The sequence below is a fragment of the Silurus meridionalis genome, chromosome 20 (assembly GCF_014805685.1).
Source record: "Silurus meridionalis isolate SWU-2019-XX chromosome 20, ASM1480568v1, whole genome shotgun sequence".
In the NCBI taxonomy this organism is placed as follows: domain Eukaryota; kingdom Metazoa; phylum Chordata; class Actinopteri; order Siluriformes; family Siluridae; genus Silurus; species Silurus meridionalis.
In genome coordinates, this window is record NC_060903.1 from 6,351,609 (window position 1) to 6,366,748 (window position 15,140).

The 15,140-nt window shown below is 37.3% G+C and overlaps 1 protein-coding gene across 1 annotated transcript in view; it reads left to right on the forward strand.

The window, feature by feature from the left end:
• Positions 1–15,140, forward strand: part of LOC124403159 (CUGBP Elav-like family member 5) — a 199,840-nt gene that overhangs the window by 171,938 nt on the left and 12,762 nt on the right. The window contains exon 7 of the mRNA XM_046876776.1: positions 6,195–6,339. Within this exon, the coding sequence (XP_046732732.1) occupies positions 6,195–6,339 (145 nt within the window). The remainder of the gene's footprint in view (positions 1–6,194; positions 6,340–15,140) is intronic.

Below are 15,140 nucleotides of genomic sequence, written 5' to 3' on the forward strand. Positions count from 1 at the left end.
GTTGCAAATAAAAAACTGATAACATTTGGTTATAAAAGGATTTCTAAACTTCTGAATGTTCCAGGGAGCACTTTTGGGGCCATAATCCAGTAGTTGAAAGAACATTTCACCATAAACCAGTCATGAGCAGGTGCTCCTCACAAGATTTCTGACAGAAAAGTGAAAAGACTATCAGAAGAGTTGTCCAAAAGCCAAGGACCACTTGTGGAGAACTTCAGACTGCATTCAACTGCTATGAAAAAGCATGTTCAAGCTTGTTTAAAGTTTGCTGCACAACATTTGGACAAGCCTGTGAAATACTGGGAGAATACAGTCTGGTCAGAAGAAACCAAAATTGAACTCTTTGGATGCCATAATACAGTGTTTGGAGGACAAATGGCACTGCACATCATTCCAAAGACAAGATACCAACAGTGAAGTCTGAGGTGGGAACATCATAATGTGAGGCTGTTTTTCAGCACACAATACTGACAACCTTCATATAATAAAAGGAAGTATGAATGGAAAAATGTACCGAGACGTTCTTGATTAAAACCTGCTGAAATCTACCAGAATGATGAAGATGAAACGAGGATGGATTTTCCAGCAGGACAATGATCCCAAACACACAGCCAAGGAAACTCTCAATTGGTTTCAGAGAAAGAAAGAAAAGCTACTAGAATGCTCCAGCCAATCACCTGACTTGAATCCCATTAAATATCTATAGAAAGAACTGAAGATCAGAGTTTATAAAAGAGGCCACAGAACCTTCAAGATTTGACCAGGGTTTGTGTAGAAGAATGGGCCAAAATCCCACCTGAGCAATGTGTGCATCTAGATATACAGTATATATGGTTCATTCAGATTAGAGAGAAGTTCAAAAAGGTCCTAAATAATAATACAGGTTTGTCCTATAGAAAAAAGGTAACACAGCTTCTCCTATCCAATTTGTCTTATATTTAGCCCAAGAATGTCCCACGGTTAGCGTCTGTTGTGTTAAAGTGTATGGGTGGTGCAATTCGAACTCAGATTGCTTTCACGTGTTTACGTACTTTGCGACGGGCGGTGTTATTTCAATTGTCTGTATTTTCAACGAGAACATATCACACGTTGAGCACTTTATTGTGTTAAAGCGTACAGGCGGTGTTATTCCAAAGCCCTACTATTTTGAACCGAGAATATTTAACACGTTCAATTGTTCTCCAGGTGGGAGCTCTTTACTTCTGCTGTTTCTGTGTGGGATGTGTTGGATTTGAAGTTCTTGCCAATTACATTAGCATAATAATTAAGAGAAGGTTCCAGAAAGAAGGTGACGCTTGTGTTAAATAGGGTTTGGCAGGAGTTTGGGTTGTAAAGTGTGCCCAGAGTACACCGTACTAGTCTTAAGATGAGGAAATTTACAGACAAAGCCGTATGCAAATAGTGTAATAGTGTCAGAATGAGATAGTGATGGCTGAGTGGATGAGTAAAACACAGGGTAGAGTTTATTAGATTACTGCAAGCACTAGTCAAAATGGCAATTAAATATGCAGTTCACAGATTGAAAAGCTGCTTATATGATTGCCTGAAATAAACAAGACATATCCAAAAGTGGAACAACTGAGCCTGAATAGATCTTACTTTCCAGACACCAATATCACCATAAGCAGACCTCCACCAACATAGTGCATCCTTTCATTTGGAGAAAAGGGAGCATGTTGCAAACAGTTGCAAAGAGAGTTATGACAAGGATTCTCTATATTTCTCCTGACAGCTTGGAGCACCAAAACAATCAGTGAGGCAATTTTCCAGTCCAGGTTGAAATCACAGAACGTATCATGGTAGGAACTTGATAAGATTACAACTTGCCTTAACTATCAAGTAAGCTTATCAAAGGAATCCTCTCACATTTCTAAACTAAACTCTATTTACATAATTAGCTTGTTCAGCTTATTCTGAAGTACCACAGAATTTTCTTTCTATATATTTTGTGATATAAGTAAAACCATTTTTTTTTAAATTCCATCCATAAATATATTAAATACAGATTATATCACGTAATAAAAGGCCTTATGATGAGGCAATCTGGCTATTAACACTTTGTGTATTGATGTGTCAGACCCACACAACTGTTCAGTCACTCATTCAATTTTTTTTTTAACGTTTCCTGAATGGCCTTCAGTTAGTAACAGGCTGGGAAGACTTCTCTATTCCTTCCCATCGATTTCAACTCTGGGGAATCCAGACATGTACAATAATGTAATGTCTACAGTGCGTACTGGATCTGTCCTGTGGTCTCCATATGGTGGGACCTACCTGATACAGCTCTAGTGGAGGCCAAACAAAGGGTTTCCCTGTAAGTTGCCCAAACCAGCTCAACTGTCTTCTCATGATTAGGAGGAGCAGGAATTTACAAAGCCAAACAATTTTGCTGAGAAATTTACCATTTCTACTATTTGGGATGATCTGCTGTGGCTACCCCTAATGGGAGAAGCCAAAAGAAAGAAAGTTTTGTACTCCCAATCTTATTCTCTTAGACATTGCTTGTGACCACAGGTGAAGTTAGGTCATGTAGAGAAGATACATTGAACAGTAGAGCAACTATAACACTCTTTTGTCCCAATGACCCAATTTATTTGTCAAGCTCACAGTTTCTTTTTCTTTTTACTTGAGAATGAGATCTTAAGGTACTCAACATTATCTGCAGATACAAGGCATGGCGTTCGTAGAACATGCATTGTTCTACTTGAATCCTTGGTATATGATGGTCCAGTCTCACCAGAACATCCTCTGGTCCCTTAGCAAATAGGGACAATCATCCTCAGTTTGCCAGCCTAAGGCCACTGGCCTAAATCTTCATGCAACCATGAAGAAGAGTGTTAGCCACACCAGCACAATTAAAATGAAAACAGACTCTTAGCCTACACCTATTTCTATCATTGTCTTTAGGTCTTTTGTCTTTTTTATAAGAGGACTGAGCCTTTGTAGGGGATGTAGGTATGCCCCCGAGTCTAGGAGTTCCTTGAGCGCTCCTTCATTCACTCAGCATTATTCCTGGGAGAGTTTAACACTCCTCTGCACTTGCTAAGCACTTTAGGTATTGTGGATGTCATACCTTCCTGTCTTGAGGCACTGAATGGTTTGTTAAAGTAAGAGATCGGAAATTGTCAGAACATTCTCTTTACCAAGGAGCCCAAAATATATCAATAAAGCTACAATCATTGGGTTAAGGTGCTTTGGTACAAAGGGTGATTTTAGGAAATTACATTTTTTAAACAAAAGTTTTTTTGTTGTTGACAATCCATGGCTTATGTACGACTCAATTTCAGATCTGGAATCTTAAGCACTAAGGCTGCACTATGAAACCAGTAGGAGTTACAGTAGGACACATTCTTTACCTCCTGCATGAGTGCTCAATACTTAAAAGTGCTATTTTGGGCGCAAACAACATTCAGTTTCCTTCCTGGTTCTGAAAACCACTGGAAAACACTACAACTAACTTAAGAACTGGTGAGCGTAATAGTAGATAAGCAATTTTCTTCTAAGCCAGCAATCACACATTCTCCACTGTTGGCCCCATGTCTCTGTCTTCATTTCAAAAAGGATTCCCTAGAGCTACCTTGACCATGTAATGCAACGTCATATGAAAGAAAAAGAAATGAGAAAAGGAACTGCAAAAATGTGACAGAAGGCAAGATTTGCAATAGCCACCAAATGTTACTTTAGACAAATGCAGGAAAGAGTTCTTCTAGAGAAGATTGAATGATTGAGAGAAGGGCATCTTTGACAGGTGTCAAAGGACATTGTACTTCTTGCATGCAGTTCACGATTTCAGTCTGACAAGGAATCGTCTCTTTGAATTGCCGTACACCAACCAATACTGTATGTCAGTCAGTAAGACGGACAGATATAGAGATGGAGTGATAAAGAAAAGAAGATTGAAGAGCAGAGCATGGCTATGATCCATATCTGAATCCTTTGGGGTGAAGCCTAAGGCTTTTTCTGTGGGCTTTGAGATCGTTCTCCGGTCTGCGGTTTTAGCGATATTGCAGTTGGAAGCATCCAGTGCTATGCTACTTTTTCAGCTAACAAAAGAAGGTTCAAAAGACCAATGTTCAAAAAACTGTTGTGATCACAGATGGCAGGAGGGAAGCCTTAGAGGACACTGTCCCACAATGCTAATATGATGTGCAGGAAGAATCAAAGATAATAAGACACAACTAGTTAAAGTATAAATCGATAACAACTCCGCTAAAGAATATTAGCTTGACTTAAAAGTTGTGTGTTCACAGCCCATGTTCTTTTGGCTGATTAAACAATCTTTTGATCTGATCAGACAGTGTGTTTGATGAACATGAGCCAAACAGTGAGCGAGAGAGATGAAACTTGACTTCGAGATTGATTTTCGGAATGAAAGAGATGAAAGATTCTAAAATCAGAGACTCTCTCAACAGATCTATGTATACGCCAGGTGCATACACAGACACACGGGGTCTGTACACTCTCACACATCTTTTCTCTGTCTTTGTCTTTTTGAGCTCTTGCAATATACTTTTTTCTTCATTGTTTCCCTCTTACATTACATTTCTTTAAGGTATTTTCACCAAAACATGGATTTGCTAAACCAATGCCAAAAGCAAAATATCCGGTTTAGAATGTGCCCATTGAACCCAGACTCAAACAGACACCCAATAATCCATGAACTGGTGATTCCTAATAATTGTATAGCAGTAATAGGAAATAATTCATGGTTGACTCGTAGGGACGGTATGACTTGCTCTACATTTTTCAGGGCCCAAATGTAGGCTGGAAACTGTTAACTCATTATATATACTGTACATGCTAATGTTCAGCTTATAGAGCCTCCATGGTCTGCTTTCATTTTAGCCATTAAATATACAGGTACTGTTCACTAATGCACCTTAATATACCATATATTACATCCAGTTTTAGTTCCCTACCCTGCTGGATTACTTACTCACATAAGATTCAGATTCTATACTTTATTCTTCCTTATTAAATTATATTAAAAAGCAAAAATCCCATTTGGACCTCAACCCTCATTTTCAAATAGCTAGTTATTTTGATGGATCACATCCCAGAAAGACTCTAAATCAAGCTAACATTTCCAAGCCAGAAATCATCTATACATTTCTGCTCATATTCTTTGTGATGCAAACTTGTCATGGATGATTAGCTGGACAGCTTGCTAGCATGCAAGATAATATAGAAGCATCAATGCCTGGTTAACAATAAAATGTTCGCACTTTAGCCAAGCAAGGTTTACAGTATTAGACATTAGTATTAGACATTAGTTATGGAAGCTAGACATATTTCATTTTGCTTTCAACTATCTACTGTACCTAGAATCAAGTAGGCCTAGATTTGACAGATATCTGCTGTACTACCTTCTGTACTGTACTGTAGAGATCTACCTGCTATATTTGAAGTTGAGTCTAAACCAGACATATTTTAATTTTTCCCCTTATGAGCCCTCAGTTCCCCTTATGAGAACTGGCTGGGCCTGGACCTTCAAAACATTTTTATTCTTGTTTTTAACATCTATTATCGAGGTGAAATATATTACAAAGCACAACCTCAAAAAAAATGTTTATATATATATATATATATATATATATATATATATATATATATATATATATATATATATATATATATATATATATATATAAACTCTTGTTGCATTGAAATTGTAGGGGCACACTTGCAGAAAATTCCTGGTATGTTTTAGCATTACTGTTTTTGTATTAACAGTAATATTATTAGCGGGTCCGTTATTGATTTCCGTCATGTCGTTTTGGAAAATCCGGCCCAGCTCGGATAAAGCGTTTGATATGAATCCCGACTCTGATGGGTTCAGTCTGACAGATTGGCCTTTTAAGGTTATTGATTCAGTGTGGTGTTGCCATGGTGACAGGCCTTACTGTAATTACCTTTGTTTGCCAGGGTGTACAGGGAATTTGTGTTAATTTATTTAATAATCAGTGTCTGAACGGCAGTGGCGGTTCATAACTTATTCAGTGTGAGTGTGCATGCGTGGGGGAGTGTGACAGGCTCCTGTGGGCATGTGTGCACATCAGGGCCAAGAGAATCAGTTCAGTTTTATTATTTATTATTATGCACTATTTGTGTGCAGACAATTTTTTTGTGTGGTTACTAATGTAAACTATCCCCTACCAACAACCCCCTCCACATTCTCTGTTTATGTTTTGTAGCTGATGCAGCAGCAGGCAGCCATAATGGCTGCATCTCATGGTGGTTACCTGGCACCCAGCATGGCATTTCCAGCTACGCAGATCCACCAGGTGGGGGCGATCAACATGAACGGCCTGCCGCCCACTCCCATGACTCCAGTGTCAGGTCAGTCAGAGTCACTGCTACACAATCACATGGCGTATTAGTAATATGCAAACCAGTTGTGTAAAGTATTTGGGTAAATGTACTTCATTACTGTACTTAAGTGGTTTTTTTTGCCCACTTTCTAGTTTTACTGAGTATCAAAAGTATAAGCTAATTTTACATTCTACTCAACTACATTTATGATTCAATATATGTACTGTTACCAATTACATTTTGCAGCTCCATTGAAGATGTAATGTGAAATAATTCCTCACAAATTAACTTTCTTTAGCTTTTCACTAACATGTGTCTTGGTTTTGAGGACTAGTGCATCTCTGAGCCTACATTCAATATAAGTAAAATATGCAAGTACTGTTAAAATCAGATACTCATACTTTTACTCAAGCAATATTGGAAATGGTGACTTAACTTGTAATGGAGTAAGTTTTGCGGTAAGGTATCTATACTTTGACATAAGTATGATTTCAGGTACTCTTTACACCTCTTTACATCAATTCTTAAAGTCTGTAAATATAGCAATGCTAATGCCTGTAGCCAGCTATCTATAGTTTGTGACATAAGTGCTAAAAGTGCAGAAAAAAAATTTTAGTAGACCAAACTTGAAAAATAATGTAGCCCATAAAAATGTATGAAAAAAAAGAGTAGGTCGGCGACTCGAGTCTTCTAAACACAAACCGTTATTGCAGTTTCTGCATTTCTACTGTGGTTTCTGCAAGTCCATACATTTATGTAAATAGCTGAAGGTAGCTAGAGATGTTGCTGTCAGACTTTGTTAGATTTCCATTTTCTTGGATTTCTCTATCTGGTCTGATTCGCAAACAGCATCAATCCCTTTTTTTCGATGACAAAAACACAAAAACAAATGGACAAGCATTGTATGAACTTAATCTTGCATCAGATACTTAGACAAATGAGCAGAGTTAACACTCTTCCCAGACGTTTCCTCATTCTCACCACAGTATTGCCAGCCACAGATTAGATAACTGCAAAATGGAGGAGTTTGCTTGCCTACTAATTTTCTGGTCTTGCCTCATTTCACAAGGAGATTTCAAAAAGGGCTGTGGCAACACATAACTGTCAGACCAAATGTAAATAAACCTGGCCTAGTAAAATAGTGGATTCACTCGAAATGGGAAACAACATGGCATGCAAAAAAGCTATTAGTTTCCATTTGCAGTTTGTTTTATGTTGTGCTGAGTTCCTGATATTATTTGGTGTTTTGGCAACAGTCCAACAAACTTGAGCTTCCATTTTTTTTCTTAATGTCGTTTCTTAGTCACAGGTAAAAAGAAAATCCTAGTTCTTTGTAAAACACATGGTTTTCTACAAAAAATGCTGTTGGTCTAAGACATTTACAGGTTTGGCTTAGCATGTTCATTTATAACAGTTCCCTATGTACCAACAAAAGATCAACAAAAAACAGAAACATGTTTTACTTGCACTTGTACCAAGACAAAAAAAAAAACTAGCTTTGTGAATCAACACTTCCACAGGCACCTAATGAGGAGGGTCAAAGTGCCAAAAAAACACAGAAATGCTCCAGTGTTCACCTCAGCAATGTTTCTAATGTTTCGAGTGCACTTTGATTTATTTTTTTGTCCGAGTTTGAAATATATTATATATGTATACAATGTATACAAAACCTTGCACACAAAACTCTGTGACAATTCTGTTAGAGCTACTATGTCAACAGTGGCGATGTCTCTATGTGATACAGTGGGGAAAAAAGAACACAAACCATGTAGTTGAGTTAAAGTTGAGATACAGTTGGTAAAATATGACTTCAGTAAATGTAAAAGTGCTCACTTAAACTTTTACTTGAGTAAAAGTACAAAATGATTTGCCTTCAAATGTACTTAAGTATCCAAAGTACTATTATCATTTCAATCACAAGACTCTTGCTTTATTAACTCAGTTTATGTGAAAAGACTTTGTTACTCTTAGCACATCATTCTAATAATATAATGATAATAATGAGTCAAACACTGGTTGATATCTACTGCAATTCTCATGAGCCCTAAAACCATTGTGCAAATAAGGCCATGGGTGTTGTGGCAAGTTCCTGCCATCATTTATTCCTCTCATAATGTTCTGCTTGCTGCTGAACTGTATGTTAGTGTAAGTAAATACCACCAAGCGCCAATCAAAAATGTTCAGAACAGAGCGCGCTCTACCCTGATTGGTACTGTAGCTTGCTGTGTGCTTGAACAGTGTAGTTTTACACCATTCATATATAAAAAAGGAATTCGGCAAAATGTAGTTGAGTAAAAAGTAAAATATTTGACGATGAAATGTAGTTAAAGTAAAAGTCTATCCAAACGGAAATACTTTAGTAAAGTACACTGTATAAATATTAGTTGCTCTTATTAGTGCAAAAAATTTTAATGGAGGTGTTCACTAAGTGTGTGTTTTTCTGCTTCAGTCCAGGCCCTTTGTAGTGCAGAGTCTGTTTATGTGTTTATCAGTGGCTTTACAGACTGGTGACCTAACACATTGACTAGTCATCTCAATGGGGATGTTGGAAAAAACTTCAAATAAAGTTTTTAAAAAAAATTCAGATTAGATCTACTTTCACTTTCTTACAAAAGACTTTTTGTATTTGTGTACATATTCAAAGCTAAAGAAATGTTTAGTTTATATTTGTATTTCAATCAGTTCTGAGTGCTTTTCAGAGCTTCGTGTTGCACGTAACCATCCAATTCCACACGGTTTTGAATCAATTTAACATCATATGGCAGCTCAAAGAGCCAGATCCAAATTCTGATTTGAACATGGTGGAAAAACCTCCCAGACACTTCTGAGGACCTTCCACTAATCAGCAATTTCAGAACGTCTGAAAACTGTGTAAAATGACGGAGGGTTTAATATTGATTTGCACATTTATTACAGCCGTTTGTTTACCTGTGTGAAGCTAGAAATATCACTTGTAGTATGTATCTATTGCTGAAGCACTATTCTTTGCTGCACAAGTAAAACTATCTAAAATAGTGATTCGAGTTTTATTACTGGTCGACTTAGAAGTCAAGCAAACCACACCATATTCATCTTGTTTATACCATCTTCCTCATTTCCATCTTTCCAATGTTTTACAACTGCCTATTTCTCTTTCTATCTCTCTCTCTCTGTTCCTCTGTCCCTCCCCCTACACGTCCTCAGCCCCTGATTACTGAACTCAAGCTCGTCCGTGTTCGAGTAGCTCTTGTGCAGCCACTTGACGTGATTGCAAAAATTAGGCAAGGAAGTGGAAGCAGCATTCGCTGCAGCGCATCGGCTCACCGCATTAACAGAGCAAAAGCTCATAGAGAGAGGCTCGGCTATTGTAACGTATTTACCAGGGGTCCAGTGTACTGTAAGTCTAATCAGGAAAAGGTCCATCAGAGAGAAAAAGGTCACTTCGTAAAAAAAGTCTTGAAATGGTTTTTTCGAAATCGGTGTTAAGCCACATGTTAACTTCTTTCTTTTAACCGCATATTTTTTGCAATTTGTATTAAGTTTGTCAGTTATTACGAGTGAAAGATTTGAAAACGAAGGCTTATGTGGATGTGGATCGATACCGTACTATTTAATCAGCAGCAGCAGCTCAGATCAGATCAAAGTTAAAAAGTCTATGAGCCAATGTTTTTTTGATTTTTTTATAAATGCAATCAGAAATGTCAGCCCGAGTTTTTAGCTCTCATGTAATCTGGGTGCTAAAAAGAAAAGCCGTGTTTGGCTGCTTTGAAAACCTAAAAATCTTTTAATCTTTTTTTATTCAGACACTGAAAAGCCTTATAGAAGTTCACTAAAAATGTGAAATGTAAAAGTTTTGCATTTAGGACACTGTACTGCATGAAACAGGAAGCTTTTTAATGCACACGGAACATATTGTATAAGCTTTTCTGCCTAGAATTTGAACCACGGCGAATATCAGCTTTCTCTACCCTCTGTGCTAATCAGTGCCAGTGACTGGAACACATGGCATGTTCTTATCGATTTATGTCAGTCAATAACATGGAAAAGAGGCAGCCATGGCATCTGCATTTCACATAGCTATCAGTGTATCCAACTGCAGGAGATTGATGAGAGGAATCCACAGAGATCAGATTTGTTTGTTTAGCTGCTAGATTTAATTAAATAACACTTTATAAAATCCAGACATCGAGAGCTAGTTATATAACTTTGATCAAAAGTATGCAGAGTGAGTACTAAGTAAACATGCTTTCTGTATGGTAACATTGCCTGAGATGAATCCCGAAAGGATCGATGCACAAACTGAAAATTAATTTGCTAAAATTGCTCAGTTTATTTTATATATTTTTACATGAAATGTACTTCTTGAAAACAACTATATATATATATTTTAGGACTGTCAATCAATTAAAGTATCTTTACTTTATTAATCGCACATGTTTATCTGTTCAAAATGTGCCTTAAATTAATACTTAAAATTTTTAATACTCTAATCAACATGGGCATGGACAAATATTGATGCTTTATGCAAATGGACATTTATTATTAGTTAAACCAAACTCAACATAGAGCATGAAGGCAAAATATTCTTGCAAATGTTTTAAATTACGTAAATCATCAGGACACCAAACGGAACTTTTAATATGTTTCCACACGGACAGTTTTAATTGCCGGATGCACCATGGCGGATTTTATTGCTTGATTTGAGACCTGGTGCATCAGTAAAACAAATGTTTAGTGGTTAAAAATAATTTTTTTAGTCGAGTTAAAATTTTTTTATATCTGAGTACAGAAAGGAAGTCGTAAAGAAATATTTTGCGTTGAAGGTTTTAATTTATATTTATTCATATATTTTAAAAAAAATAGACAAAAACAAATGTGCGCTGATTTAATCACACGTTAATAAAATGTGTGGCACTAAAATGAATTTGAGCAACACATATACTGTATATATATTTATTTATATATATGAATACCTGATTATTAGATTCGTATTCGCATTTTTGAACATCCTAGTACACATTTTCTCCCCAGTTGCTGTAATAATAACTAATATCATTATATAATTATAATTATATTATAACCAATATATACCAAATCTCCACAACCACACTCCAAAATTCAATGAAACATCTTTGGATTTTGGAGTGTGGTTGTGGAGATTTGTGCTCATTCAGCCACAAAGGTGTTAGTAAAGTCAGATACTGATATAGGATGAGGAGGTCTGGGGTGCAGTCTGCGTTCCAATACATTCCAGAGGTGTTCAGTGGGGTTAAGATCAGAATTCTATAGCAGCTTACTCAAGATCTTTTCCTCCAACCTCTGCAAAGCATGCAATACCATCATAGAGCTGGCTGTATTTAGAGGAGCATTGTCATTCTGGAACAGGTTTGGGTATCTTTTAACTAAAGGGAACATTTTAATTGTACCACATCTGGAGAGATTGTATACCATTCTGTGCCTCCAAATTTGTTGTAACATTTTGAGGAAGAACAAATTATGGCTGGAAAATGGAGGTATATATAAAGAAAGTAGGTTACAATTTGAGGGAAAATAAGATGAAAAAATCCTCCATGGAGGAAACACTGTTGTTTACAATGAGACAATGTGTCGCTCTATAGTGCCCTGTTTTTTTTTATGAGTCCTGGATACTATAATAACGCCTGTCATATTCGCAACATATACCTCTTTTTTTTTTTTTATATAATTAAAAAAACAGAAGTTGAAAAATAAATGGGTCTCTTCACAACCATTTACAAGTGATTTAAGGCGAACTTTATTTCAATAGTTTGTTTTGTAATGACTTGGTCTATTCAAACATTTAAAAAAAAACTTGTCAGGGATCATTTTGGAAACAAGTGTATACATTCATAATACTTTCCCAAAAATAGAAGTGTTTCCTGAAAGAAGGATTTCCAAGACAATCCCACTCAAATAAGAGTGAAATTTAGAAATGTCCTGCTATCAGCATTTAATCAGTATGAGCTGTGCTATGCTTTCTAAAATTCTGCCGAGCTTTGAAAACGGAAATAGCTTGAACCTAGGTGTGATCGAGTAAGTCAGCTTTATTCGGAGGTGCTCGATCTGAACACACAATGTTTAAATCCTGATGATTATGTAGGCTTGTCACTCATTAGCATATTCTCTCTTTCACACACACACACACACACACACACACACACACACACACATATGGAGCGCTCACTGTGTGTTTAGTAGACCTACAGTAAGTACACTTTGTTTAGTGCAGGCTCAGCAGTATCAATCAGTGTCAGCATGAATAACTCTGTAAAGGATCACGCTGCTGTCTTGTGATGGAGGCAGGGTTGTGCTAAAACCCCTTTGAAAAAAGGTTATCGATGGCTGAACGCTGAATACACTCGGAAAATGTATTCAGTAACGTATTCCGTTAAAAGACAGGAAAAGGAGTTACCGCGGGGCGCATTTCCAATACAAACTGTGCTGCGTCATCAATACATGTGAAGTCACGCTGTCCTTCGGTGCTATCGGGTGCCAGGTTGCTTTCGGAATGCAACGTGATATAATGGTTAATTGCTTTTCATACAGAACACAAACACAATGGAAAAAACACGATTACACAAGCTCGGATTATGATGTATTTATAAGCGAACCATTACGGGTTTCAGACAGTTCAAAATAAAGAGGAAAATGGTGAGAATGTATATCACATTTCGGCAGATAATGGAGAATGGATTTAAAAGAACAAGTTGGCTGTGATCTCTTGGTGGGTGGGAGGTCAATACTCTGTCCCATGTCAATCATGCACTCCTGAGCTGATGTATGTGAACAAAGGCAGTTAGCAGTTTTCTATCAAGAGTGTACATGGAGAATGAGCGAAAAAGAATCGAGGGAGCCCAGTTTTGCTTTCACTCTGCCTGGTTGGTAGCCTGGACATGCTCGAGGAGAGCTAGGGAAAGGAAAAGATTTTATAAAAATAGAAAGTAGAAAGTGTAGTTAAAGAAAAGTTATACTTGTTAGACAAAAAAGGTGACTACTGTATTTTTCAGACTATAAGCCGCTACTTTTTTCTTACGTTTTGAACCCCGCGGCTTAAACAAAGAAGCGGCTTATTTATGAATTTTCCCTGGTTTTTTTCCTGGTTTTACAAACTTCAAGCCAAAAAACTGAGCGACATAACATTAGACCAATTAAATTTCCGAACGGAAATAAAAAAAAACGCACCTCACCTGTGTTCTGAGCTGCACGGCATCTGGAGAAAAAACTCCAGAGAGAAATACAGTAGTTGTGAAAGGAAGGAGGAAGACAGTGAACAATGACTTTCTTGGTAGGCTACTGTTTTAACGGCGACAGGTTTATGACAACAGATGAGCTACTGTAGCTCAAATTGCTAAAGAAGATACTGCTTTAATGCTCAACAGCATGGGTCAGGATAAAAGGGGGAACAACACAATATTAGGTTTTTCATAATGTTATGTCTGATCGATGGCCATTATGTTATACCTGATTGGTGTGTATATAATATACATATGTATATACAATAATCATGTTATAGGAGTATAAATTGTACAAATAATACAGTATAAGGTGGAAATGTGAAGTTAAAAAAGGCAACATGAGGTAGAAGGATGTAATTTGTGCAACAGTAACAGAATAAATGCCTGATTTGAAATTCTGCAGGCTGGAAATTACACACAGAGTTAAAGAGATGTGTAAAGTTTCATGATACAGATGCAATGCAGTAAGAAACAGATTTTATTATTCCAAACAATCAAATCCAAAAACGATAGGGAAAAACATTGTCAGAACCAGGCAAAGGTATCGCGGTGTGCAAACAGAAGCGAAGGAGCAATTCAGGTACAGAAAACAGTGAAAAAACAAGTCTGCAACAATCAATCACTGTAAAGCTTGGCAAATCGATGGAGTAGGTCACAGTAGGTAGGTGTGTGTGTGTGTGTGTGTGTGTGTGTGTGTGTGTGTGTGTGTGTGTGTGTGTTTAATTGAGCACACCTGTGCTCAGTCAGTAGATTGGAGATGCAGAGCAGTCATGTGTGTGTGTGTGTGTGTGTGTGTGTGTGTGTGTGTGTGTGTGTGTGTGTGTGTGTGTGTGTGTGGTTTGGGAGTTGGAGTTTGAGGCTGCCATATTTGGATGCCACAATTGTTATGAGGATCTGTCGTTCCTAACCCCTGTGCTCAGTCAGTAGCTCGGAGAAGGTAGAAGGTTTCTCCTTGCCCTTGTCATCTGTAAATTCTATTCATTTCATTTTATTTCTATCCTGAATGTATAGATTTTTATGCAGATGCTTTGTAACATTGCCCATTGTTGAAAATGCTATGCAAACAAAATGGAGCTGAATTCAATTAAAATTGTTTGTTCCTTGGACCTGTTTTTTGTCTGTTATTGTTTTTCTCTCTTCCTTATGGTCGCCTGTACCTCATATTGTTTCTGTAACAGTATCTGTCCCTGATTTTGCATAATGCATTAGACTTTGGATCTGAAGGTTCTCAGTTCAAATACCAGCCATGCCAAGCTACTGCTCCTGGGCCCATGAACAAGGCCCATAACTCCATAACCCCGCTCAGCTGTATGACTGGGATAAATATGAGTCACCCTGGATAAAGGCAAATGCCCTAAATGTACATCTAGATGGAGTGTGTGTGGTTTGGAGATTAGAGTTCATAACAGACATATTTGGAGGCTGCAATGGTGTTCAGGATCTGGTGTTCTCAGATGATGGTTGTGATCTTATAGGAAGAAAGAGGGAGAGATATGAGTGTGTGTATGAACTAAGTGTTAACTGCTTGTGCCACTTTTTATTTTTTTCTCCATCTCTTGTCTCGGCCCTTTTATCAAAATTGTTATCATCATCATA